Source organism: Larimichthys crocea, chromosome X (assembly GCF_000972845.2).
Source record: "Larimichthys crocea isolate SSNF chromosome X, L_crocea_2.0, whole genome shotgun sequence".
In the NCBI taxonomy this organism is placed as follows: domain Eukaryota; kingdom Metazoa; phylum Chordata; class Actinopteri; family Sciaenidae; genus Larimichthys; species Larimichthys crocea.
The window spans coordinates 12,704,448-12,731,950 of NC_040020.1; the positions used below are offsets into that span (position 1 = coordinate 12,704,448).

Genomic DNA, 27,503 nt, shown 5'->3' on the forward strand with positions numbered 1-27,503 from the left:
GCCGTTATCTCGTGTTATCACACTGTTATTCTGTGGATGACTATGGATGTGTCTGGCCTGTTATCTTGTGCATACCAGCGAGGAGTTGACCTTTATGCTGAATGTCATGGTGGTACACAAAGTCAATGGCTGTACTAGATATGTTGGGAGGAAAATATGCTCACAGAAGCACACTTTAACAAGTTAACATATTCCCTGTTCATTTATTTTGAGCCACAGGACCACCTGGCGTCTACATCCTGTACACATCTTACGTACATATACCTGCTGACCTCTACCTGTTTTGTTTTTTTTTGCTTCCTTTGCTTTATACTTTAATCCTATATCTTCTTCTGTACTGTTGTTACATTTCTTTTCACCCCCACCACACACACACACACACACACAACCACACACACACACACACCACCTCCTGCCTCATCTCCCACAACTCTTGAAACACATTACTGTCTGAAATGGGGCCAAAGCATCCTCTAGTCTCCAGCGGGCGAGGTGTGAGTGTGTTCAAGAGTGTGCAGAGGCATGTGTAAGTGTAAGCGTGTGTGTGTGTGTGTGTGTGTGTTCAGGAGGAAGGGGGGGTTATATGTAACTGGGTCACCTTACTGCAGCATCCAGCACCCAGCCACCATGTCGGTACATGGCCCCACACACACACACACACACACATATATTTAACCCAATCCCCATCCACTGTCCTCTTCATTTCCCACTTGGGCCACTGTTTTTGGTTGGAAACCTGAAATATTCACTCACTCATAAGCAGACATTTTCCCTCATTCCCTGAAGCACCATATCGTGCCAGACTTTACTCTGGGGGGGGGGAGTAAAAAAAATAAATAAAAACATCTCCCTTTTTCATGTCTCTCACTCCTCTCTCTCTCTTTCTATCACTCCGCCCCCCCTCCCCTCTCCCTCTCATCCCTCCCTCACTCTTGACCTGCAGGAGGACTCCCACGGTGCTCTTTTGCCATGTTTGAATTTTTAAAGAGCCCATGAGGTCTAAGGAGTCAGGTTTATTCTTTGCTGCCTCCCTCACACTTGCTGCTATTGTGCCCGTGTTCTTCTATATGACTTGCAGTCATCTCAGCTGCTCAGTCATGCAATTTCTTGCGTGTGCGTATGCATGCACTTCTGTGACCTTTCAGATATTGTGTAACGCTGGGAGCAGTGTGTTATAAAAAGGCAAAAGCACTCTGATCTTTAACTTGATACCTTCCCTACAGGAGAAAGCAGGACACACAGGCGTTACTTTGAGACGACTGAGTTAGGGAGTTTGTTGCCGTCGCCCTCTTTTGATTTTGCGTTATTGAAAGTAAGTCTTCTTTCTCTTAAGCTTTCATAGCAGAGAGAAGAGGAATGCCCTCCCACATGGTGCACAGAACATCTGTTAGTGAGAAATGAAGGCCTGAGAGAGACAGAAGAGGAGGAGGAGGAGGAGGAAGGGGACTTACATTAATACAAGTGGGAAAAAGAGAGGAGGTGAAAAAAGAGAGCATGCAAAGAGGTGGAAAGGGGAGGAGAGAAAGTGACAAGACATCAGCAGGAGAAGACCACCCTCTCTACAGAACAGTAGAGGTGAGAGCTATTCAGCAAGCGGTAGTGACTTACAGGTGTGCACGTTCACAGTCAGTGTGGTAACAGAAGCCTGCATCAATAATGTAGCCGAGAGAAACAGGATGCAGATTCTGCCTTACATAAGAGTTTACAGAGGGCTGGCTGCCTCAGAACAGCCTCTTTCATTCTCTGCTTCGCCCTCAGGCTGGATGCACACAAGATTTCCTGAGCTAATTAACCACCACATTTGCCATCCAAACAACTTTTCAAGATGGGTGTGCTGCAACAAAGGCATGAGAGCAGAGCTAAAGCCATTTTTAACTTCAGTCTACTGACTTTAGGTGATTTGTTTTACTCTGTGGGACAATATTCTTCAGTAATGTTTCTCTGCTCATACCCAGTTTGCAGGATCTTACATTACAGAACTTCTGTAACAGGCTTGTATGTAGTGGGCATGGTTAGTTTGTTGACAAAGTACAAATCCTTTAATATTAATGACCCGGGAACTGAACTTTGTCTGTGAACCTGCCAGGAGCCATTGTTGGTCCAGGTCACAGGGGTTACCAGGATATAATGTCTTTTAGAGGCTGTTATTGAGCTTGGATAGATTCGATAGGATGAATAAGATCAAATAAAATCTAACAAACAAGTCAGTCAAACATTTGACTTGAGATATTGATTATTGCAGATCAATATTTTAGCTATTCTAGCAATGTGGTGTGATGGCAATGTTGGTTTGCTTTGGTCCACACTGAAATATATCATCAACCAGATCAGGTTACCTACATGGTCACGGTCATGGTGTCTGGAGGAGGAATCCTACTAACTTTGGTGAAGGTCCGCTGACCTTTCGTCTAGTGCCACTATGTAGTTACCATTTGTGGCTAAGTAAATGTCATGACAACTATTGAGAAATGTATGTACCCCAGGAAAACTTTACTTGTCCCCTTGCTTGTCATGTAGTTCCATCATCAGGTCAACTACGTGTGGTTTATAACTACACACCTGCTAAATGAATGACATTACACTGCATGACATTACACGTCAACTTCAGCTGTGTTTGTATTTAGTGCTAATTAGCAAAGTTAACATGCTGACATGCTAAACTAAAAATCAGCTAAACATCAGCATGTTAGCATTTAGCTAAAAGCACAGTGTCTGCCTGTGTATTAGTACGTACGGCTAGTATGGCTGTAGATTCTTGACTATGTTTTAGCATCTTTTAGCTCATTGTTTTGGTTTAACTGCATGTAATTGAACTGTTTTGATTACTCATGCTGCTGTTATCAGCGTTATTTCCAGCAGACACAGACTAGCTGACTAGCTGGGTTTCCCTTAGTTGTTGGAGATGAAAAACAAAGAGAGTGAATATTGACTTTAAATCCAAATCAGTGCCAGTGTTGCTCCACGTTAGCTGGAAGTGAAAACAAACAACTGTTTGCGATCACGTTATCTGTGCTAATATGCCAATATCGTGTTTACAACTTGTTGCGTTGCCTCCTAGTCAAGCAAAAAAAAGAAAGAAAAGAAAAAGCAGTTAATTCAGGTTTAATCTAGATGTCCTATAGATAAATGAGAAGAACAAGAACAAGAATCAATGAAAGTTAAAAGAAAGAATTGAGGAAACATTCGTCCAAATCCAACAAAATGTACTTTTGAAGCAGCACAACAGGAAAACTATGATATTTGATAAGCTCCAACAATGCTTTTTTCTCACCTTCTTGTTTTATGTTTACTGATTGTCTTTTATACGTAAGCCTCCGCAGCTTTCAGTCTCAGATATAAATCTGTGTTATGTGGGATTTGACTATTTGCTAACTGGCAAAGTTTTAATAAATGTGTGTACATGCTTGTGTATAAATAATTATGGTAAGGTGTAAGACAGTGTGTTTTGTGCGCACATCCACTTGAAAGTATGAACTTGACAAAAACTGCCTGTAGGAAACTGTTAATGTGGGCAGATATATGTGTGAATCACAGTTTTCATTTGTAAATGTGTGTGTGTGTAGAAGCTCATCATGCTTGTGCTATCCTTTTTCTGCCACATTGCCATGGCGACAGTGCCCTCCCGGGGTAATGGGGGACGAGTACGCCAGAGCTATTTATTCTCTCTTTCTCCCTCCCTCTACCTCCCTCTCCATCCATCCATCGCCCTCTCTTTTCCTACGTCTCTCTCTCTCCCTCTCTCTTCATCTCTGCCCTCTTCCTCCTGCAACCTCTCCGTCTCTCTCCGCTTCTCCATCTCCCTCCTTCCTCTGCTCTTTCTTCCCCTCTCTGATTGGCTTAACACTCTCCTCCTCAAAATGAGATACTGCCTAATGAGACAGAGGGTGAGGAAGAGAGGGAGGGAGACAAAGAGCAAGTGTCTTTAAAAAAAGCAAGTAGAAATATGTGGGGGAGGCGATCTATGCAGACTTGTGTTCCTCATTGCATGTAAAGAGAGAACCTCTCTGATGTCATTTTGGAGGGAAACAGCATATGATGGGATGTCTATATATATACATTTCTATATTAGCTATGTGCATGTGTGTGCACTGTAATGTATATTGTGTGGTGAGTATGTGTGTTCTGATAGAGGCAGTGGCTCAGTGGGTCATGACCTTTGAAATGGTTTGAAGATTTGAAAATCTCTGAGCAGTGCTTGTATCTCCTATATGTGTCGTTTAAAGCAGACTTTTTCACTCATGTCTATCCCCATAAGCTCTTGTCCTAGATGCCAAACTCTTCTGCTTGTACCAGAACAGTTTGACATCTTGGGAAGGCATTTGTGTTAGGCGAGAAGCTTCATGTCTATACTTAAATATAAAAGCTACACCTAGCAGCTGACTCCCTAAGAAATGGTGAAAGAGATACCTACATGACTAAATCTCACAAATCAACGACTATATCCTGTTCAAAAGTGTTAAAACATTTCGTGGTTCTGCTATTTTTTTGGCTAGAGGCAGAAACTTTCTGGCGCCTCAGAGAGAGGCGTCAATTTTCTCATGAATATTCTCATGAAGAAAACAAATAAGCATATTCCCCAAAATGTTGAACTACTGCTCAGATTTATCGTGTGATCCCTTTTTGGGGTTCCTGATTCCCAGATAGGGAACCACTAGTTTAAAAGACAGAGCTATCAGTATATTCTATATTTTCCTTATTGCCAAAAAATCCCATCCAACAGCGTGCTAGTTTGTCCCTGAATCATTGGGGAATTGGTTCCTACTAAAGATCTTTTAAAAAAGGCCCTGTCATTTCCTTAAACAGCTGGCCACTGTAGCTTTTAGCAAACATGACTCTAACAGGTGTAAACAGTACATTTGTTGGGGATTATTTTCAGCGGTGGATTAACACACATGTGGTGTTACAGTAAGTTACAGTGAGCAGCAGCTGGACGATGTCAAAATCAACACGTGCTCACGTTCACAACAATGAAGAAACATGTCAATCGATGTGTTTTATTTTTTTTTACAATATTGCTTTATGGTACAGAGGAATAATTTGACACACACAGACGACTCCATGTGTTAACAAAAATTTAAATATATCACCAGACTTCCTTTAAGCAATCAGGTGTTATCTTTCTCACACACACACACACATGCAAAGTTGTGCATCTAACAGGGAAAGACAAATGACATGGTGATGGAAGAAAGATTAGAGCGCGATGGAGACAGTGGGAGGGAAAGGTAGAACGGAAGAAAGAGTAATAAGGAAAGAGCGAGACAGCGAGGGAGGGAGGCGAGGTGTGCGTGTGTGTGTGTGTAAAGATAAATGGCCGAGTAGACAGGAAGATGAGTGAAGCGAGAGAGCAACACTGTGTGGCATACTGCAGACAGAAAGACTAACGGAGCGAGAGAGTGAATGAGAGAGAAAGGCAGACTACAGACAGAGAGAGAGAGAGAGAGAGAGAGAGAGAGTGGAGGCACGTCAATCGCCCCCTCCTCTCTTCATCTCCCTTTTCCTCCCCCTTTTCCCTCCCCCCTCTGCCCTCCCTGCCATGTAGCAGACCTTCACTGGATGGTAACAAGCCACTCAGACGGCTGCACCACACACACACACACACACACACACACACACACACATCTCTTTATACATATATATATAAATATATATATACACACACAGGTCTCCTGAAGATCATGTAAACCTTCATGTGTGAGTGTGTATGCGTGTGTGTAGCAGCAGCAGTAAAAAACAGCCTCTACATATTTAAAGGGGGAAAAAAAAGACCCACATCACATGGTTGTTATTCTCTCAAATCTGCCTCTCAGGTCACTTTGACAGTCCACTCTCTCTCTCCTTCCTTGCTCTAGCACACACACTCTCTCTCTCTCTCTCTTTCTCTCTCTCTCTCTCTTGGGCACTCAGCCTCTCGTTCCCTCCCTTTCTCTTTCTCTCTTTCTCCCTCTCTCCTCCCACCTGAGCTGTAATTTGCAGGGCTGATGAGGGTGAGGGCAGAGCAGAGGCAGGAACAGAATTCTTCTCAGTCTATAACACACACACACACACACACACACACACACACACACACTCACACACTCACACGGTGTGATTCACAGTGTACAGCTACAACTGAGAGAATCCGATCCTTTGTGTGTGTGTGCTCTTTTTTTAACCTTTTCTTCCCCTCTTTCTCTCTTTTCCTCCCTCGTCGTCACTCTCTCCTCCCCTCTCTCCCTCCCTCCCTCTCTTTGCTCCCTGGTGGTGTGTGTGTACGTGTGTGTGTGTACGTGTGTGTGTGCGTGTGTGTACGTGTGTGTGTGTGTGTGTCTGTGTGTGTGTGTGTGTGAACTGTGGGGATAACAGACGCTCATGTGAGCAGCCTCAGTGGCGGCAGCAGTGACTGGTGAGAAAGAGGAGAGAGGAAGAGAGCAGGGATAACAGAACCACCAACCATCATTCTGATCGGATTCACACCAGACATGTGAGAAGATGTCCGTGGGCGGCTGTGCGTGTCCCGGTAAGTAGCTGCCGTGGTGATGGTTGCCGTTAACGACAGCCCAGCTCCTGCTGCTGCTGTTGCTGCTGCTGCTGTTGTCAGACGCTGACTTTTTTCTGGTCGTTGTTGTTGTTGTTGTATTTTGGTTGGTGAGTGCAGCTGCTGCCGTGGCGTGACTGGGGCAGAGAGAGGCAGAGGGTGAGAGGTGCCCCCGGGCCCTGGGGCTCTGTTTGCAAAGGCTCATGGGAGGTCGCCCTGTGTGATGGGTGAGAGGATGGAGAGCAAAGAACATGCTAGAACAGATGGATCAACATGTCTGTCTGTGTCTGATCAGTCTGACAACAAAGTGCTTTTCACTGTTTGTGCTTTAGTTTGGATAAAAAGAAGATCTTTGCTGGCAGTGCAGACATGAAGTCGTTGCCATGCCACCACGAATGCTACTTCTTCTTCTCCTCCTCTGCCAGTTTGTTCTTGTTCTTGTTTCTGATGATGATGATGCTGATTTGTGGCCGATGGCCCGGGTTAACAGCAGAGTTCTTTTAAGGTCGACACAGATGTTACGCTCACTGATCCACAGTGGATGTCCTGTGCAAAAGTGACTGTCCTCTGGTGCAGAGGTAGTAGAAAAGAAAAGAAGAAGATGGATCAAAGTGTGACATTTAAAGGGCAAAGGTCACTTGCTCGGATGAAAGTCTCACATGATTGATCCCACACAGGAGTTAATAATGAATGTTTGATGTTTCACAGCTCACGCAGGAGTCATTTAGAGCGGCATGATGCAGTCAGATACTTCTTGTTTCAGTTTTTGTCACTGATGCCAACATAAAAATGCAGCATCACCGCATTTCTTTGGCTGTGAGTAAATGCACATCGGTTTTAGCATTCCCTAAAGACGTGACTCCTTCTGTCACTGTTGTGAAATAATCCTGTTAGAGAGTTTCCTTTTACCCAGAAGTCCTTTCTTCTGAGTTCACTGAAGGAGGTCAGTGAGTGCATACCTGAGGGGCAGAGATGTACTGATCTTGTCTTACGTTAAATCACCATTTGTGGATCACATCCACTTCCCTTTGTGTCTCAGTCAGAGGGTATCAGACGGTTTCATTTCAACTTCGAAGCAAAATCGACAACACGATGACAAAACAACTCTACAGTCACCATTTTTAATAAAATTGGTTAAAGCTGAGTAACAGCCACAGGGTTTCTGGGAGTCGAGCCACCGACCTAGAGGGAGTAATATCTGTCATATTAGACCACCATGCTGAGAGTCGTGCGACTTGTTCACCACCTGCGAAGGCCGAGGAACTCCCCGCAGTGCCCAAACTGTTGTGTTTGGGTGCTGAGTGTCTGACAGCGAACAGATAATTCTTCTCATTTTATTGACTTTAATCAGACAGAGGAGGAAAGAAAAAGAGGAATCAAGGTCTAGAAATAAAACCTGCGCCACCGAGCCTCAGGCAATATATTAAGTGTTACAGCGATTTATGTTGCACTCCTCATAGGACGTGCAGGACATGAAATATAATCCTACAGCTGAAAATGTATTCATAATCATGATAGATGTACTCAGAATGTACTGACACACAATATACAGCAGCAGGAGAGGAGGAAGTAAGTGTGAGAGAGTTTATGTGTGTATGTGTGTGTGAGGTGCTGTATCACCCTGACGTGGCCTCCTCTCTCCTGCCTACCAGGCCACAGTGGCCACTGTGGTCAGCCCTCAAACAGCCGGGATCTGGATAGAGAAATTTAGCCAACCACGCATCCAGGATCAGATTACTCTGGTGCCAGTCTCGACTTTAATCATTAGAAAGAGATGGAAACACTAACTGGTCCCATGTTTTCGCGGTTTGGAAACTCTTTAGCTGACAGACTTTTTTTTCTTTTTTTTTAAAAGGCGGAAAGTTTAGGAGGAGCAAATTAAGAGACAATGCCAACTCATCCTGATCCTCCACAGTTGTAGCATGTAGATGGATGAATGGACGATGGAGTGACACATGATTGAAACAGACAAAAAAGGAGAGAGAGCTACTGGCACTGTGATCAAACCAGACGGATTTGGTATCAGCAAGGACAAACCCCTCTAGACTCACCAGATGACAATTTGTCTTGAACACACAATGGCACAGGGAAACGTGGCGTAGCAGTGTTAAATTTGACGGCATGCACACAAGAGTTTGTGTGTGTGTGTGTGTGTGTGTGTGTGTGTCTGAGTTCACTTGTGTTTTCAATCTCTGCGCAGCGCCCCGTGCTATGAAGGCAAACGCTGCCACCTCAGCCGTTAAACAAGCCTGCACAGCAGAGGCAGGAGCGTTTGTTTAGAACCGGGCCTTAGCTATCTTGCGGTCAGATTGCATACTTAATCAACGTGGTCATGGAAATTTCCAAAAAGACGTTATGACCACACTCTTGTGCGCTCCACTTTTGCTCTCATATTGTTCTCTCTGGTGTTCCCCTTTCTTTTCGCCTCACTTTGTCTGCTTTATGGAGTCTCCCTTTTTACACTTTTTCTTCAAATTACAGAGGGAAAATGAGACAAGTCCAGTCTTTTACGGCTTTGTTGTGAGATTTCTCCAAAGTATAACTTTAGAAAAATCACACACAGGTGAAGTTTAAACTTTGCAAAAGAAGAAGTAAGACAAATGTTACAGTCTTTCATTTATATTTCATCATGCGAACCTGGAGGCCGAAACAGTGTGTGTGATGAGTGAAACTTCATCCACACTTAGTTTGTACAGCATGACGTAACTAAAAACCAATGTAAACCCTGCCTCCGAATATGGAACAATCACCTCTATTCAACTTCAAATGGACCTAAAGCTTGATCTCACAGTGATGCTTGTTAACTCTGCCAACTTATGCCAAGCTATCCCCGTAAACTTTCTTTAGACACTTACAGAGGGTGAACGAGATGCTGTTCTCACTAACAACAATAGAAAATATAATATGATAAGAAACTACGACGTTTCCTGCAGTCGTCCCCCTTCTCTTTCTCTCAATCTTGCTTGTTTACATTCCACAGCCGTGTTCAACACTGAAGGATCCTCCCCCTTCTTGTGTGGCCTCAAAGTTTGTGCGTGATTGTGTGTGCACACTGCATGTGCCCCAACATGTGGATGACATAAACAGTGGAGCAGGGTGTGTGTGTGTGTGCAGTATGTTGCTATACATTCACAAAGAAAAAGAAGTAAGAATACAATATGCTCTCTGCCGCTACAGATGTTTTGTGCTTTCAGACTCTGCGTTGACCTACCCAGACCTTACATCACAGCCCCTCCTCACCTCTATTCTATCTCCCCCTCCTCATCTCACACTGTTTCACTATGCACTGTGTGTATACCTTCATCCTTCCTCCCCCTCCCCTCACTCCCTCTTTCTCTTTGACTCCACTGATTGCTAGCGTATGTTGCCTGGCTGGCTGGCTGGCTGGCTGGCTAGATGAGAAAGAGAGAGAGAGAGAAAGAGAGAGAGAGAGAGAGAGAGGGGAGGAGAGAAGGGGGAAGGGACTGTGCCCTCTCATGCAGAGAGTCACATGGTGTCCCTGATTGGAGGAAAATGAGTAAAGACTGCAGCCTGGCTGAAATGGCAACAGACAAAAACGCACAAAGGCTGAGCTGTTTAGAAACGGGTTGCACAACAAGAGAGCCTGAAGAGCAGGAGGAGGAGGTGGAGGAGGGTGTGACGGGGAGAAAGAGAGAGAGAGAGAGAGAGAGAGAGAGCAGATTAAGAGAGAGGAAGAGCAGGAGGAGCAAGCAGGGTGGCGAGAAAGAGAAAACAGGAGAGAGGAGAGGTGACGGAGGGAGGGGGGCAGAGAACAGAAGAGCCAAGAACAGAGAGGCAAGTGGGAGATGAGCACTGTAGGAGTGCAGGAGGAGTGGGAGGGAGGGAGAGAGGGAGGGTGGGAGAGACAGAGTGAGAGAAAGAGAGAGATCGGACTGTGTTTCTATGTTTTCTGCAAGGCTGAGCGGTGACGTGATTGGCTGGGGGGTTGGGTTGGGGGGGGGGGGCAGCCCTGACTCTGAGATCAGAGACAGACAAAATGGCTCCCAGAGAACAGAGAACGCAGCATCAGGGCACTGTCATCTCCCCTCACACAGCTGTCAGCTGACACCAGCCGCCTCCGCCACACACACATCTAACACACACACACACACACACACACACACATTTAAAGGCTGTGCCACCTGCGAAATGCCAGTGTGAGGGGGAAGAAACTGAGGAGGATGGCTTGTTATGCTGAGTTGCTATACAACTCATGTACATGTCATTGTTTTTTTTGTTTTTTTTTTAAGGGGGGGGCACTTATTTATAAAAGATAATACAGATGCTGTATTTTAATGACAAACTGGCTGACAGCAGCCTTTTTTCAGATTTAATCCCTTCACCCGTTGGCCTGTGCTGACATGTGATGCGGTTGCTGTTGAAGTTCCCTTGTTGCAGTATGTCTGTGTTCGCCTGCCAGAGAAAATCCTGAGTAGGGAATTCACCCAGTGAGTGAGAAAATACTGTATGGCAGCATAAAAACAAAAACACTGGCTCACTGTGGCCACAAGAGGGAGCTGCTATCATAGCACAGCCTCTGATTGTAGTCAGTTATCATTTCATTGATGCACGGTGAAGTCCTGACTGCAAATCAAACAGAGAACGCTCGCTTGGTGCAGAATAACAATAGCATCATTTGCATACAGTTTGTCTTATAAATCACATTTGCATTACAGCTTTGATTATTGTTCTTTTGTTATATATAAGTGTGCTTTTGAAAAGAGCTGCATCAATAACAATGTTGTGCCTGACACAGTCATCAGTGGTAAAACAAGTGTTATTTTACTCAAGTAAAAGTAGTATTACAAGAATGTCAAAATACTTCATGACAAACAAAACGTCTTTAATTAGTGTATTTAGCAAATCCAGAAAAATCGAGGCACATCATTTTACCAGCTGATTCTCTATATGCAAAAACAAGCTATGGGTTTCCCCCAATTATAACCAATTTCATTACAAATGCTTTTAATAATCGCACAGAAACAGAAACAGAGTTGGGGAGATTTAAGATGGATAGAAGTGTGCACATGATTATTTTTTAGCTTCATTTAAAGAGTGCTGCCCAAAAAAAGACATCATGTAGCTACTGTATTTAAGTTCCTAAAGAAACTGTATGACCACTGTAAATATTAATATCTAATGTTAAAAACATAATTATTTATAAATGATGGTCAAATGTGGCAGGACTGCGGAGATATCCATTCAGAATACATTCATGTCCAGGTTAACCTCAAACTATGGATATAGGTGCAGGCAAATTTTTTATGTAAATATTCAAAAACTTCTTGAACCATTTGGATTCAGTTTTTATGTCGACAACTTGTATCTGGGCTCTACATGTTAATGGTCGTTGAATGTTTTTACAAGCAATGTCACAATATTGATTGAAACACGAGAAGTCAAATGTCACATCTGCCCCCCACGTGCAGGGACAATTACAACACACACATAATTGAATGGCTGAACATGACATATTGACTTATGAAAGCCGGACTTAATAACAGTAATGACAGCTCAGTTCAATGATAGTGAACCTGTCCCCTCAGTCTAAGTTAACCCACAGTGTCGTAATTACATACTGTGATGTTAAAAACTACATTTTTGCTCTGCCCTGTTTACAGAGCAAAATTTCAATTAAGTAAAAATCTGAATTTACTTTGTCTCACAGTGTACAGCCACACACAGCAGTGACTACAGAAAAAGTAAAGTTGACATAATAGATAAATAAATAATAGATAAATAGCCTTTGTGAGAATACCAGTATATGGCTAGGGTCATATACGCAAAATCAACACTGGGAAGTTTTTTGCCTCCCCTTCACTTCTATTCTATTGCAGTCCAGAAAATTTCAGGGACTTTCAGAAAATTTCAGCAACTATCAAACACTATGATGAAACTGGCTCTTAAGAGAACCGATCTAGGAAAGGAAGACCAGGAGTTACCTCTGTTGCAGAGGAGAAGTTCATTATAGATACCAGCCTCAGAAATCAACAATTAATGGGCCACATAAATACTTAAGAGTTCAAGTAGCAGACACACCGACACCAACTGTCAAAATGCAGCAAAGAAACCACAACTAAGGGAGACCAACAAGAGGAAGAGAACTGCTTAGGTCAGGAAACACAAAGGAATGGACATTAGACCAGTGGAAAACTGGAGTTTGGTCTGATGAGTAAAATTGTGGGGTGGGGGGATTCCAACCTCGGTGTCTTTGTAAGACGCAGAGAAAGTGAACCTACAGCATCTGCATGTGTGGTTCCCACCATAAAGTAGTGACACCATCATTTGTTTTTCAACAGGACAATGATTCAAACCCACCTCAAGGCTATGTAAGGACTTTTTGACAAAAAAGTAAAGTGATGAAGGGCTGCATCAGATGACCTGTCCTCTACAATCCCCCGAACTCAACTCAACTGAGATGGTTCGGGATGAGTTGGACCACAGAGTGTAAGCAAAGCAGCCCAGTGTTCAGCATACATGAAGAACTTCAAGTCTGTTGGAATACCTCATGAAACTGACTGAAGATCTTTGAAGAATCTAAAACATAAAGGATATTTTGTTTTGTTTACACTTTCTTTGTTTACCACAATTCCATATGCATTGATTTGTAGTTTGATGACTTCCGTGTTAAATTTATAATGCATGAAAAAATCATTGAATGAGAAGGTGTGTCCAAACTTTGGACTGTATATTAAATAGCTTCTGGGATAAAAACACACAAATATAATACTTTATCAGCTAACCACGGCAATGTCACTAGCTACCTTAACTGAGATTTCATTGTCTTGCTTTGATTGTTTGGTTTTAAGATGGTTTTAACAAGTAATTACTGCGGTTAGCTTTGTGGAACAGTATAGCCATTATATCAGCACAATGCCCAAGCCTACTATGAGTGTGTAAGAAGCATCTTTATGTCGTAATTGGCCATGGTGAGGGCAATCTTAATGACTAATGAGTTCAACAGAAACAGTGCATCATATTTTTTACTGTTTAAGTCAGAGTATGATCTGTATGTAACTGTCAGATAAATGTAGTATAAAAGTACAATATTGCCTCTGAAATGCAGTGGAGCAGAAGTGTAAAGCAGCAGAAAATGGAAGTATTTAAGCAAAGTACAAGTACAACTGCAGATAAGTGTGGGTGAATCCGACTCACAGACTCTCTCAGACTTTAAAGCTGGCCAATGTTCTCTGTTTAGTGCTCATTCCTCCAAAAAGTGGCAGTTTGTCCTTTGGTTCTTTTATCAGAGGTGAATCAGACAGATAGATGTCTCTGTCCCTCAATTTGATCCAATAAGAGAGTAAAGAGCTGGGCTGCCAAATGTATCAAATCTGGCAGACAGCCCTGAAAGGAGCTCCAGATACATTTCAGCTTCTATATAAAGGAATCTGTGCTATTGACGTGTTTACAGTATGTCTGACTTTACCACTATGAAACTGTAAAATGCCTTGAAACAGTCGTTTTCGTGAAGAGTGAATGGAATCTATGAAAACAGGAGTGGTTTTGTTTTTATTCCTGTTTTGGGGGAAACATCACTTAACTGATGTGACTCCCATTAAAAGTTGTCTTAAAGCTACAGGATCAGTTTATTCGGGGCTGTTTCTACACTCATACCAACACCAAGACTGTTCCCAGATCAGTGTTTAAGACTGTGTTGAAGGGAGGGCGACTGGGACGGTTGTTATCACAACGCTGGCAGATGTGTGTGCCGCTCAGTTTCCTGTTGACTAGCGAGTGGAAGTGGCAAGCTGCACACATTTGCAGATACGCAAGGCGACACGTGCAAGAGAACACACACACATATAGACGTGCACACACATACACACATACTGTAGGCCCCCCTCCTCCACCGCCTCCTCCTCCTCCTTGTGCCCCTGAGCCTGACAGTCTGGACATGGGAGATATCAGAGAGAGGGAGAGGCATGAAAACAGAGACCAAGTCTTTGAGTTAGATCAGTATGTAGCTGCGAAAGTGCATCTGTGGGTGACAAAATGGCGATGTCAGAACAGCTAGAAGCTGAAGGAGGTAAGTCTCTCTTTCTGACCTTTTCCTTGTTCTCTTTCGAACAGCTGATTCAGCAACAAAACCACCTGAGGTCAAACAAATCAGAACAGCCGGAAAACATGTTTTTTTTTTCTCCATGTATCTCTTGGTTTGTTGGTGTACAGAGAGATGCTGTACAAGCCTGGCCGCTTCAATTTTTTTTTTTTGTGTGTGTGTGTGTGACTTTGCCAAAGGTGAATTAAACAAGTTGCACTTGTAGTTTTAAGTGTAAGCTTAGTGAAAACATCACACCGTGCACTTTAGGGAGTTTAGTCAGCCACTGCATGCTGCAGCTTTAATCACTTATTGTACATGGATTTATGGCTTTAGGTGCGAATGTGTGACTGCAAGTTGGAAAATGAGGCTAGCTGGTGAAGTGAAGGTTAGGCAGCAGTGTGTGTGTGTGTGTGTGTGTGTGTGTGTGTGTGTGTGTGAGACTTGCTGGTTGGGGTGCTGGTTGAAGATAAGGCCTGCCCTATGCCTGAGAGCGAAAGAGACGGTGTGTGTAAGCCCTTCAAGCCTTATCCTGACACACCTCCCACCCCCTCCTCCTCCTCTCCATCACCACACACACAACCACACACACACACAGTGGGGATTAACCCCGTCATGTACCATTTCAATGGGTGAGCTTTGGAGAGACACACACACACAGGATTAACCCTTGTGTGTCCATTTCCATGGATGATTCTTTGCCTCGCTCCGATTGTGACAGCATTGACTGCTCGTGTTGCCATGGCTACAGGGGCCAGCGAATGTAAGATAGGCAAATCCACATAAGTCACCCACAACAGACACTCTAAGCTACTACTGACTACACCTCCCCCTGGTAGTAGACACACAAAGATGCTGCCAAAAGACTGACAGGAGCCTCGTGAGCTGTGAAGTGTTCATTTCACAAACTTACCATGGTCAAACCAATATGTACATAAACTCAGCACAAGTATCTTTGTCAGTGGTCGGGTGAGAGACAGACTTCAGAGCAGATATGTCTGGCTCTGTGAGACACTACTCTTGACCATACTCAAGATTTCTCCCAACACGGGAGTCTGAAAGGAAGTTTGTCGTCTTCATTTTGCAAATGTAAGGGAGTTTGGAGTTCAAAGACTTCACATCCAGACAGACATCTGCAAATTAGTCCGAATGAAGCGACACCTTCTGTTATGAGAAAGCAGGAGAGTAAAGTTGACCAGGCAGAAAAATAAACACGCGATGAAAGATAATTATGCGTGGCTTCGCTGTCGAATATGTCAGAAAATCTGAGACGATGAGACAATGGTTTGATTATGAGGCTCATAATTAAACAGTAGAGAGGAGTATGTCACTGGACAGATATTAGAGTGACATAAAAGGGGTGGAACGAATGTTTAACTGACGGATTAAATAATTAAATTAATTCATAAATCAGATCAGTGAGTTCCATTTATCACATTTACTTCAGTTCAAGTATGAACTTCTTATTATGTTTGTCTTTGTTTTGGTAATACCTTTGCCTTATTCTTTCCTTTTTTATTAAAAAAATATTAACTACAAATGTAATATTTTATCTTTTTTCTTTTCTTTAAAGCAGAAAAAATATTGTAAATAATGTCAATTGTAAATTCCACGTGCACTTTTGCAATAAAGCATATTGAAATAATCCAATATATCATGCTCACCATATCCAAATTTATCAGCTACAACACTTTTGTGGATCTTATCCTTCAAAAGCACCCTGGAACTTAACTCTTTCCAAAAACTTAAATAAATCTGACTGCTCCTCATTTATTAAATATATTTTCAAAAGTTGTTCCAGGTCATGATCCTACATGTGATTACTCTAGCGTTCATATTTTTGGATAAGCCTAAGACTAACTTGTACATGTGTCTTTATTTTATTCAAAATAATTCTATTTAAATCAAAAATAATGCTTCATTATGTTGTAAGAACATTACCTATCCATGCCTGTGTTCAGATGTACAGCGGCCTCTGTGAAAGGCCTGTTAACTGTTTCCAAAGAGCGACTCCCAGGAGCAGCTTAATTTGCAAATAAATCATTTATGAAACATTGTGTTTTCACTCCGTGTGTACATGGGTAGTGAATAAATCAGAACCACATTCATGCTGCTGGCTGCAGCGTCCTTAGATAATCGAGCCAAGGAAAAGTACCCCGGTGTTTGAAAGGGAAGAGATTTTCAACTTTGATACAGGATCACCTGTCAAAAACATTAGAAGTCCCAGTCTGTCTTTAGGGATTAATAATGTATATAGAATAGTGAATATTATGACATACACATGTATAAATAAATGAGAAACTACTGACCTAATACTGCTTGTTCTTTTTATATCCTGACTTTGGCCATATGGGTGAGTCCTCGCTGGCTGTGATCTTAATATCTGATTATAATTTCAGACGATTAAGGCAGATTTAGAGGCCGAAGGGATTCTCTTTTTGGCTTAGTGCTTCCTGGGTGTTTGTGTTTGTGTGTGATTCCCAGTGGTCATGGCTTTACTGGCCTACCTTGGCAGAGACCGTGCAGTGTTTAAACTCAAAGACACAATAAATTGTGCACAACCCAAGTCTGTTATGCTTACATGGAGGTTAATTTAGAAGATCTTAATCCACTTTTGACTGATCAGGCTGCTGCATCAGCTGTTTATATGCATAGCACTGGATGATGGACCCACAGTGTGTAATGCATATGAGCAGGGTCCTGCCTGTTACTGTTTCAGCTCGGTTGTTTGCAGTAAGCTGATGTGCACTAATTAGGTAAACATGAAAACCACTTTGCAGTCAGCATGATCTTTATTTCCACACACACACACTTCCACAGCATTAGGCCAATTCTCATATGTGTCAGTTACATGGAAAGGGATGGGATGCAGGGAGGAGGAAGGAAGGAAGGAAGGAAGGGAAAAAAAATGCTTACCAGACAACCTTCATGTGCAGTTGTGCATTAGTGGGGGGAGGAAAAGGGGGGAGAAGGCGGCTGGCGGTGCTGGGCAGAGGAGAGAGGAGCAAATGCATTGCGGAGGGAGAGGAGGAGGAGGAGGAGGAGGAGGGCCTACAGCTATTGTTCATGTCATCCCGTGAACAAAGGGCTCATCTGGGTCTGTATGTAAACCCACAGCAGGCTTCAGCCCACTGACAAGGCCTCATGCGGGACAAAACATAACCGACCGACTCCCGCAATTTAGGCCTTATTCCCTTTCGGTCTCGCGGTTTGAGGAGATTTTTTTTTTTTTCATTGATCCTATTCAGAGGGACGTATTGTGTTGGTACGTTGCGTCCAGCCAACCGCCGTCCAGCGGGCCTATCCGTTTTTACGCACGGAGCGTACACACGGTCTATCATCACGGATCTGTAAACATCAATTTTCTGATTGGACTTCTTTGCAGGTAAAGGGGTCGCTTTCACCAAACACACACGTAAACTCCGAAGTCGGTCCGTATGCGACGATTAAATGCGGTTTACGAGCCGCCGCGGGTGTTATTTGGCGTCTTATGTCGGTGATTTGTCGCTGAAAAGGGATTTAACGCTGAGGCGTTAGCAGCGCGGCTAACACCAGCTAACTGGTTACTAACTGTTTTCTGGCTCGCTAACGTTAGCCAGGCCTGCGGGGCAGTGTTGTACACACAAGCGGTTTGTGGCTGAAGGTGTCAAAGTTATTGGTTGTGTTTAGTCTACGCTCACACGGCTGTCTCTGTGGTTAAACTGCGTGCTTGCTGGATTTATATGACGAAGTTCACTCGCGTCCCGTAACGTTTGTTAGCCTAGCCGGCAGCTAACTGTTAGCACTGAGCGCTTTTCTAATTGCCTTTGTAAGCAGACAACTCCAGGTCATTTGTGCTTTCTGTTAAAGTTACGAGCCACGCTCAGGTTGAAAAATACAAACCAAAGTACTGCTTAATAAACCCAGCCAGGTTCATGCCGCTCTTTGTGATTAAAAACTTTGCTAAAGTAGGTTAATGATCTGCACAACCGAGCTAACGTTATCGCCAAATATTCCGCTACTTGTCCCTCTTTAGCAACCATGGTGGCAGGAGTCCAAAACCACGACATGTTGTTGTTACACAGAGGAGATTGACTGCTTTAATGTGTCCAGAGTTAACGTGAAATCAAATGTGAGTGAGGAACGTGTTTTTGACGTTCATGGCACTCAACATATGAGATACGATTTGTTGCCATCACAGCTTCAGCCAGGAAGCTGTGTGTCTGTATATGTGTTTTTCTATATGTGTATGTGTCTGTATAATATACAGACACATATATATATACACTGTATGTGTGTTTGTATAAGTGTCTATATGTATGTGTCTGTATGTGTGTCTGTATATGTTTTTGTATGTGTATATGTGCACGTATGTGTTTGTGTCTGTATAATATACAGACACATATACACTGTATGTGTGTTTGTATATGTGTTTGTGTATGTGTCTGTATGTGTGTCTGTATATGTTTTTGTATATGTGTATGTGTGTCTGTATAATATACAGACACATATACGCTGTATGTGTGTCTGTATATGTGTTTGTTTATGTATGTGTCTATATAATATACAGACTTATATACACTGTATGTGTGTTTGTATAAGTGTCTATATGTGTATGTGTTTGTAGATGTATATGTGTTTGTATATGTATATGTGTTTGTATATGTATATGTGTATGTGTTTGTATGTGTGCATATAGCTCGTGTCTACTTGTAAGAGAGTGGACCATGATTCCCAGTGGAGGAAGTGGAGTCCAGCTGATGTGATTGTGACTGCCTGTCATTAACCGCTAACAGGAGAGGAGAGGAGCTAATGGAGCTCTCAACAACTAATGGACACATAACCATTGATTATTTATTTATTTATCAATCCCATTTGTTTTCCTCCGGCGGTGCATCCGAGCCCATAGCATAGCAGTGGCGGCTCCAACACAGTAAACAACTTGTTTTTTATACAAAGTGAAGGCAGGGCTTCAGATGGACGCAGAGGCTTTTGTAGACGATGCAGGTCTGGTTTTTCAGATTGTCTCATGTTCATTTCTTACTCATTCACAAGTATAAGAGTTATTATAAGGGTATGTGTCTGCTGTAATACATGCATAGCAGTAACCCAGTTGAATAGAAACCAGTAGGGACGTAACGCCTTTCCTTAGAGATGAGTTGCCATTATTTAAGAGGAAGATTGATCCGAAGGGGATGTGAACATATGAGAGATTTTTAGGAACATCACAACATGTGTTTCAGTGTGTCTCACACACAGTCTGCCTGTTGATATCTGTATGTATGTATGTGTGTGTGTGTTGTGTTTAAGCGTGACTGCAAAGTCTTTAACCAAAAACCATCAGGAGAACGCCACAGCGTTGGAAACCGTCCGCTTTTTCTTCGTCTCAGATAAAACATATTATTTCACATCATCGCCGTGTTCTCAAATCAGAGCGGCTCTCTAAGCAGTTCCCCTGCTTGAAAACATCCCGTTAACACAATTGAAGCATATTGCGCCCTGTCTGTGTCTATAGATATATATCTCTGTTTTATACACACACAGCATCAGAGATACGTTTAATATGCAGAGACAAGATAGAGAGACATTAATGAGGCGGGGCTTCACCATGGTGACGGCAGGGGTCATGACCCCGAGGCCGCCACGCCTGGATGGCCTTTATAGGGGAGCTGGGCAATTAAGAGTAGAACAAGGATTGGAGCTGTGTGCATGAGGGAGAGATTCATCTGTTTTTTTATTATGTGGGTGTGAAGAGAGTCAGTATTGGACAGTATTTGTGTTTGCTATTTGTAGATGGAGGGCAACGGTTTCTATGCGGCGAGGAGCGCGTTGTTTACGGGATGCTCCCTCCTCATCCAGTTGTTGTTTTTGCGTCTTTATGAAACAAGCTTGGTGTGTTCGGGACGACCCGTGAATGAGCGCAGCCAACTGACACTGGGCCATACTGGCCGGTTCGGGCTTCATGTGCCTTCACGCTCACATAATGCTGTTAGTCTTTGTGAATAACTGACATTTAAAAATAATCACTGTGATCCACGAAGGTGGAGCAACCTCAGGTATCATCGTTTGTGTTGCCTTGTTCCTTTTAGGCTTCTTATTTGGGTATTTATTTACACGTTGGCCAGCATACAGATGTGCCTATTCTGACACTTTAATCATGTTTTGCCATGGTTTTGCTGTCACACTGACTGTTTTTCTATCTGGAACCACTATTGTCTAACATTTAAAGTGGTCTGAACCTAAATATAAAAATTGACCATTACATTTGTCTTCTTCTCTTCCCTCACCTCTCTCCCAGGCTGTTCCTCCAAGTCGTTCAAGCTGTACTCCCCCAAGGAGCCCCCCAACGGTAGCACTTTTCCCCCTTTCCACCCCGGCACCATGCTGGACAGAGACGTGGGGTGAGTTTTCTGTCTGTGTTTTCTGGTTGCAGAGTTCACAGTTGTTGCCCTTGAACATCTTCTTCACATGTGTTATTGGTGCATACCATTTTTATATAGGTTTGAAATTTGCCCTGAGTATCATGAAATCGGTTTCCGCAATAAGAATGTTAGTCCGGAAGACATCAGCTGGCAAATCGATTCAGCTTGGCAGCTGGTAGTCTGACCCGTGTAGTTTTCGACCGTCACTCCTATTTCTCTCTTTTTGAATTCACCAAGAAACTAGTGTGAATGGATAGTTTGGACTGACAACTTCAACAGCCCAGGCAGAGCTGTGTTCATTTAGTCAAGTACACTGATTGGACGCTCATTAGCCTAAATATCAAATTAGACACAATTTTGAAACGGACTCTGGGAACACCCCTGGGCGTGTAAAAGTTTACTGGTGAAAGTTTCATCCACTTAGTAGTGTATTTAAGTGTTGACCACCTTTAACACCACCAGGCAAATGCATGTCGAGTAAGTGGAAATTGTGAACCGGCTGTGTGACGCTAATCTTAAATGATAAAATTAATTTAATTTGACTCGTGTGGCTCTCCAGAGTGCGGGTTTGTGTGCTGTGCTTCACACAGCTCGTCTTTTTTTTTGTGCCGTAAGCAAATCGGCTGCAGTTGGTGAGCATGTGTGCGTATCTGTATCTGCGATGTGTTGTTATTTACTGTCTCCTTGTATCATCCAATTTGTGCCATGTTTGGCTCGCGTCCCAGCGTTGTAAAGACAGACTAGCTCCTGGAGGAGGCCATATTAGCACTGTAGCTGAATGTAATAATCTCTCTGTCTCTTGTGTCTCCAGTCCAACCCCAATGTATCCTCCCACATACCTGGAGCCAGGAATAGGGTAAGACTGCTTTATTTCCTTTTTATCTCTAGCTGGTGTGAAAATGGCACTAATAAAACAAGTTAAGATAAGCATGTGGGAAGTGGGGCTCTTATCTCGCTCTTAATAGAGAGTTTGTGTTTAGTCTGAAACAAGGCGAAACTAGATGGCGAAACAGCTTTAACCTTTCATAATACCACAAGCTAACTGTTCCCTTGCTTTTGTTCTCCCGTCTTTACGATGGTCCAGGAGGCACACGCCATATGGCAACCAGACAGACTACAGAATATTTGAACTCAACAAACGGCTACAGAACTGGACAGAGGTTTGTAGGTTCATACGTTCACACACACTCGAAAACAATCCAAAAGTTGCGTCAGTAACTGAATATTTTCCCCCTCTATTCCCTGCAGGAGTGCGATAACCTTTGGTGGGATGCATTTACTACAGAGTTCTTTGAAGATGATGCCATGTTGACCATTACTTTCTGTCTGGAGGATGGACCCAAACGCTACAGTAAGAAACTAAGTCAGCACTTTAATCCAAGGCCCTACAGTCACAAACTGACTACATGCTGAATACATTTTGCTCCATCTCACGCCTCTCCTGTCTTCTCTCTCCACTTCTGAAGCAATTGGTCGGACGTTGATTCCAAGGTACTTCCGGAGTATATTCGAGGGCGGTGCCACCGAGCTCTACTATGTGCTCAAACATCCCAAGGAGTCCTTCCACAACAACTTTGTCTCCCTTGACTGTGATCAGTGCACCATGGTCACCCAGAATGGAAAGCCCATGTTCACACAGGTGTGTTTTTGTGTCATTTTGTATTACCACAGTGTCACACAGATATTACTGAGTAGAAAAATCACCTGCAATTGATCGGAAATGCTTTTCAGCGTGAGACAGAAACAGAAAACGGAAGCAAAGCACACTGACAACTCCTTGTACCTGCAAATACAGTGTTCAGGTTTTTGCAAAAACAATGCAAATAATTGAATTGAGTCTTGTGCAAAAAGTGTTTTTAAAAAGCAGGGGAGGTTAACATGACAGTTGCGTAACTCCTTGAAGGGTCATTGTTGAATAAAGCCTAAATCTGGTTGTTGCAACCCACTTCATCGTTTGGAAGTCGTTCTTCAGAAATGTAATCACCCCCAGCTTACAACCCGAGTCGTAAACATGTAGTGTATATTTTGCATCTGTGAGCAGAGGTGCAGTCTGTACGCATCACACTGACCAGAGTCCTGTGAACTGCTGCAGGTGTGTGTAGAAGGGCGCCTGTACCTGGAGTTCATGTTCGACGACATGATGAGGATAAAGACGTGGCACTTCAGCATCAGACAACACCGTGAACTCATCCCCCGCAGTATACTGGCCATGCATGTGAGTGGATACACTACATATAGCTGACTGATGTGTGTGTGTGTGTATATATAATGATGTGTGAGTGTCAGTTTTGTAATCTGTCCTGATGTTAATGTCTCAGGCCCAGGACCCACAGATGCTGGACCAGCTGTCCAAAAACATAACAAGATGTGGCCTGTCGAACTCCACCCTTAACTACCTCCGAGTGAGTGAAGCACACATACAACATTTTACATCAGGAATGACGCTGCTCGTCCGTGTTTTTCTCTTTGTGTCTTGATAATTGTTCAGTCATAGCTTAGTAGTAGAAGCTGTTTATGAAGCAGTTTGATATGACTAATTATTTGCAATCTCCCAGTGTAGACTTGATCCAAAACAGAGCTTTTGAGAGTGATATGGGTGTTTTTAGTTGAGAGCAGGGGCAGTCCGTGCTTTCAGATGATCATTACACAACGTGTGTAACTACTGAGAAAGATATGCTTCACTGTGATTCAAGTCGGTCCAGGTTGGTCTTTATAAACATTGCCAACAAAAGTACGACCAAAGGTGCAACTTTTTTTGTTGTTGTTGAGATTTTATAGTAATTATATAGAATGTTTTGGACTAATGTTGTTGCTGTAGAGCAATGTTGATGTGACGATGATGATTGGGTCGCCGTATTGCATCTATCTAACAAACACAGAAGTCTGCACAAGTTGGACTGCCATTACAAGTCAGATTTTCTTGTTTTCAGTAGGTGTATTAAAAGCCACAACCTGAAACATGGTGTGTCGTTTTTTAAAATGATTCAACCACAAAATATTACCTTATTCCTCAAGACTAGACTAGAAATTCACCCGGCAGTATTGCAGCAGCGCACTTGTTGCATCATGAGTCTCGTTTTGAAGTCAAAAACTAGATTACAACTGACCATTTGGCTTAGAGTTTACACATGAAACGAGGATACTTTGAAATGTTTTGTTAGAGTCCTACAAGAGTGCTCATTAGATACTAGCAGCCTGTACTACTGCTCGGCTTTCTGCGTGTTCTACATGGTTCAAATGCAATAAACAGATCTGCCTCAAGTCCACGGGGGGATTGATAGAAAAGTAAACTGCTTGCCTCTCTCTGAGATTAGAAGCTGTAATGTGGCTGTGTGGTGAGAACACTTGAGTCGTGTTTATTTGTTTCCTTCCTGTGTTCTATGATCTGAGAATTGTCAAATCCACAGATGAAGTCATTTGCGCCGGACAAACTGCTAATAATCATGGCGTTCGATCAATGGTAGCATTTCTAATTATCTTTACCCGCTGCCTCTCTTTGTTCTCGCCTGCAGCTGTGTGTGATTCTGGAGCCCATGCAGGAGCTGATGTCCAGACACAAGACATACAGCCTCAGCCCCAGAGACTGCCTCAAAACCTGCCTCTTCCAGAAATGGCAGAGGATGGTGGCACCGCCAGGTAGGGCGAACAACATGCACAGATATATGCACACAACAACCGCATAATCAACCACAGTAAATGTATCTGTAACTCTCACCTTTCACCCCCCTCCCTGCAGCTGAGCCATCAAGACAGGCCCCAAACAAGCGGCGGAAGCGTAAGATGTCAGGCGGCAGCACCATCAGTGGAGGAGGAGGAACGAATAACAACAACAACAACAAAAAGAAGAGCCCCGGCAGCGGCTTCCCTCTGTCCAGCCAAGTTCCAGTGAGTACATCACTGCTATCTAGTGTCGGTACTCTGCTATTACACCTCCAACAGGAACATTCCAGCGTTTACAGATAAGCGATTCGAAAATTGTCACCTGATGCTGGGTTGGTGTTGTGTTGCGATGTGTGAGAAACTCAACTAAAAGTACAGATGGAAATAATGCAGGAACATTTAAGAAGCATTTAATACAGTGGTTATTTAAAAAAAAAAAAACAAGACAGATGTGGTCTAATGAGACCAGATTGAGCATTTTGGTTGTTGTTTTAGTTGCTTTGTTGGGTGTAAGAAACACTGCAACATGGCAGCACCTTAGGGCTCTGTGTTGGGTGTGGGTTAATTTAAGTTAAATGAATTGTCTTGCGTCTCTTTAGGATGTGATGGTGGTGGGAGAGCCCACGCTGATGGGAGGAGAGTTTGGCGACGAAGACGAGCGTCTGATCACACGGCTGGAGAACACACAGTTCGATGCAGCCAACGGCATCGACGATGAAGACAGCTTCAACAACTCTCCAGCGCTCGGCTCCAACTCGCCCTGGAACAACAAGGCCCCCTCCAGCCAGGAGAGCAAGAGCGACAACCCCACCTCACAGGCATCGCAGTAGAGTCCAGCGCCCCGCGACCTCAACACAAAAAGCCCCTCTCTGTCACTCCTCAAAATGCCCTCCCCACCCTCCACCCCACCAGCCACGAGTGCAACAGCAACAGTCTATCCCCTGCTCGCCAACCCAGGCGTCATTGTAGAGCTGAGATTCATCTCCCACACACACACACACACACACACACACACACACACCAGGTGGTCCATATGTCTCAGACAATGTCACTGAGCCAGAGGAAGTTTTACAAGTTGCCATCATTGCTGTGACTTTCCCATATTTAGACTGTCTCCCCTTTCCTCATCTCACACTCAAAATGTCCCATCGGCTCTTGCTAATTTTCAGTTTGGACAGCGACCGGGGTAGATGTGACCGAGGAGGCGCGGGGATTTAATCCAGGGGAGACCTGTGCACACTAAACCATCCATACTGAAGTTCACATGTAGGAAGTAGAGGATGTGGAGGGTGTGGAGGGGATGTTGGCAGCAGGGCTTCGACACGGTGGCGAGTTGCTTAGGGACCACTTGTCCACCCATCCTCTAAACATGGCTCTCAATTCTGGTCTCTTCTCTGTCGACGCACAAGTCACTCATAATGTTTCTTAATAGAGTATATGTGTGTGTGTGAGCGTGTGTGAGTGTGTGTGTGTGTGTTGAGAGGAAAGAGGCAGTCTGAGCTTATTTGTGGCTTTGCTGAAGCAGACGGACCAGAATTTAGAGTCAGTCTATAAAACCATTGAAATTCAAACACTAGTAGAAGAGCTGAAATGTGGCACTAGGGAAACGTCACACACACACACACACACACACACACACACAGACACAGACAAACACACACAATAATTGAAGGATTTTGAGTCCCCTAGTGCCCGAGCCATCTCTGATTAGACTACAATGGATGCAGTCTTTCAAACAGAGAGCATTTTCAACACACAACACACACACACACACACGCAGTTACACATTTTAAGAGTTTTTATACAGTATATATTTCCCTAGAATGTTTTTTAATTTGTATTAAACGCCTTCATTTCAATTGTTACTTTTTTATTTTCTACCAATACTGAAAAGCTACAGACCAAGGAGCAACACAGGACTTTTATCCCTCCCCCCTCTAAAATATATTGTTTTTATCTTTTATGTTTATAAAAGAGAAATAATTTAGTGTGGATGTTTTTATTTTGTCTTTTTTGTTCCTTTTTTTTTTTTTTTTGGAGATTTAAATTTTTGTGTATTTGTGCTTGTATATTTAAGGTAGTAGCAAAGTTCTGTCTGACTGTAATAAAATGTATTCTTACTTAGATTTACCTAAAGCCATCCCGATCTAATGTAAAGAAACAAAAATAGGAAAAAGGAGAAAAAACACTCATGAATCTGTCCCCTCTATCTTCCCACCTGCTCTTTCCTCTTCCCTCTTTTTTAAAAACTTGTGTAAATTAAATTACAAAAAACCTCCCGGGGGTACAACGGCACCATGGAGTGATGATTTCACAGTTTCAGTTCATGTCTTTTATATTTATTTTGGACATTTTTAGAAATTCACTCGTCATGTCTTTCATTATTACATTTACATTAATCACAATTTTGTGTATGTCAACTTTCAACTCGATGTCAAGTGAATGTGCTCACTGAATTTTAGTTAACCGGTGAATTTCATGTTTCATCACTGGCTAAACGCAGATATTTTTTTAAAAATTAGTTTTTAAGTTAACCTAACATTTGTTGTTGTGCAGTGTGTCCTTCATGACCAACAGAATGAAACCATCAGTCATCCAAACATTTTCTAAAGCCAGCTCAACATTATGTTCAGTCGGCATATTTGGTAGCAATGCTGAGTCTGTAAAGATTTAAAAACAGCTGAAGCTCTGTTTGTTGTTTTGTACATTTCCATTTCGTTACAGTTGATTCCAGCAACAGTTATGATTGAGTTCGAATGGTGACTTGTACCTTCTCCAATCCCCTGTAGAAAAATCATCGTTTGATATATATTTTTTTGATTTGGTTAGTTTCTGCCCTTGATAATTAATGTATGGTACCAATAAAAAGATACATTTTCACTTTAAA

General features: G+C 43.0%; 1 protein-coding gene across 4 annotated transcripts; it reads left to right on the forward strand.

The window, feature by feature from the left end:
- The first annotated feature begins 1,486 nt into the window (after window positions 1-1,486).
- Window positions 1,487-27,503, forward strand: ldb1b (LIM-domain binding 1b). Of its 4 annotated transcripts, XM_027282316.1 has the most exons (12): window positions 1,487-1,575; window positions 6,346-6,499; window positions 20,833-20,935; window positions 21,768-21,812; window positions 22,041-22,116; window positions 22,205-22,307; window positions 22,423-22,595; window positions 23,049-23,171; window positions 23,275-23,358; window positions 24,469-24,592; window positions 24,693-24,841; window positions 25,216-27,503. In XM_027282316.1, the coding sequence occupies exons 2-12, from the start codon at window positions 6,472-6,474 to the stop codon at window positions 25,444-25,446; spliced, it is 1,239 nt and encodes a 412-aa protein (XP_027138117.1). In that variant the 5' UTR covers window positions 1,487-1,575; window positions 6,346-6,471; the 3' UTR covers window positions 25,447-27,503. The 4 variants fall into 4 exon arrangements, with proteins under 4 accessions (XP_027138117.1, XP_027138116.1, XP_010733371.1 ...); XM_027282315.1 differs by lacking the exon at window positions 1,487-1,575 and having other exon boundaries at window positions 6,305-6,499; XM_010735069.3 differs by lacking the exons at window positions 1,487-1,575; window positions 6,346-6,499 and adding an exon at window positions 14,399-14,543.

Bases quoted from the DNA above. Each gene is read 5' to 3' on its own strand.
- ldb1b (XM_010735069.3), top strand. From the start codon at position 14,510: ATGGCGATGTCAGAACAGCTAGAAGCTGAAGGAG. The intron at 22,117-22,204 runs GTTTGTAGGTTC...TATTCCCTGCAG, and splicing joins GGCTACAGAACTGGACAGAG to GAGTGCGATAACCTTTGGTG. The intron at 23,359-24,468 runs GTGAGTGAAGCA...TCTCGCCTGCAG, and splicing joins CCACCCTTAACTACCTCCGA to CTGTGTGTGATTCTGGAGCC.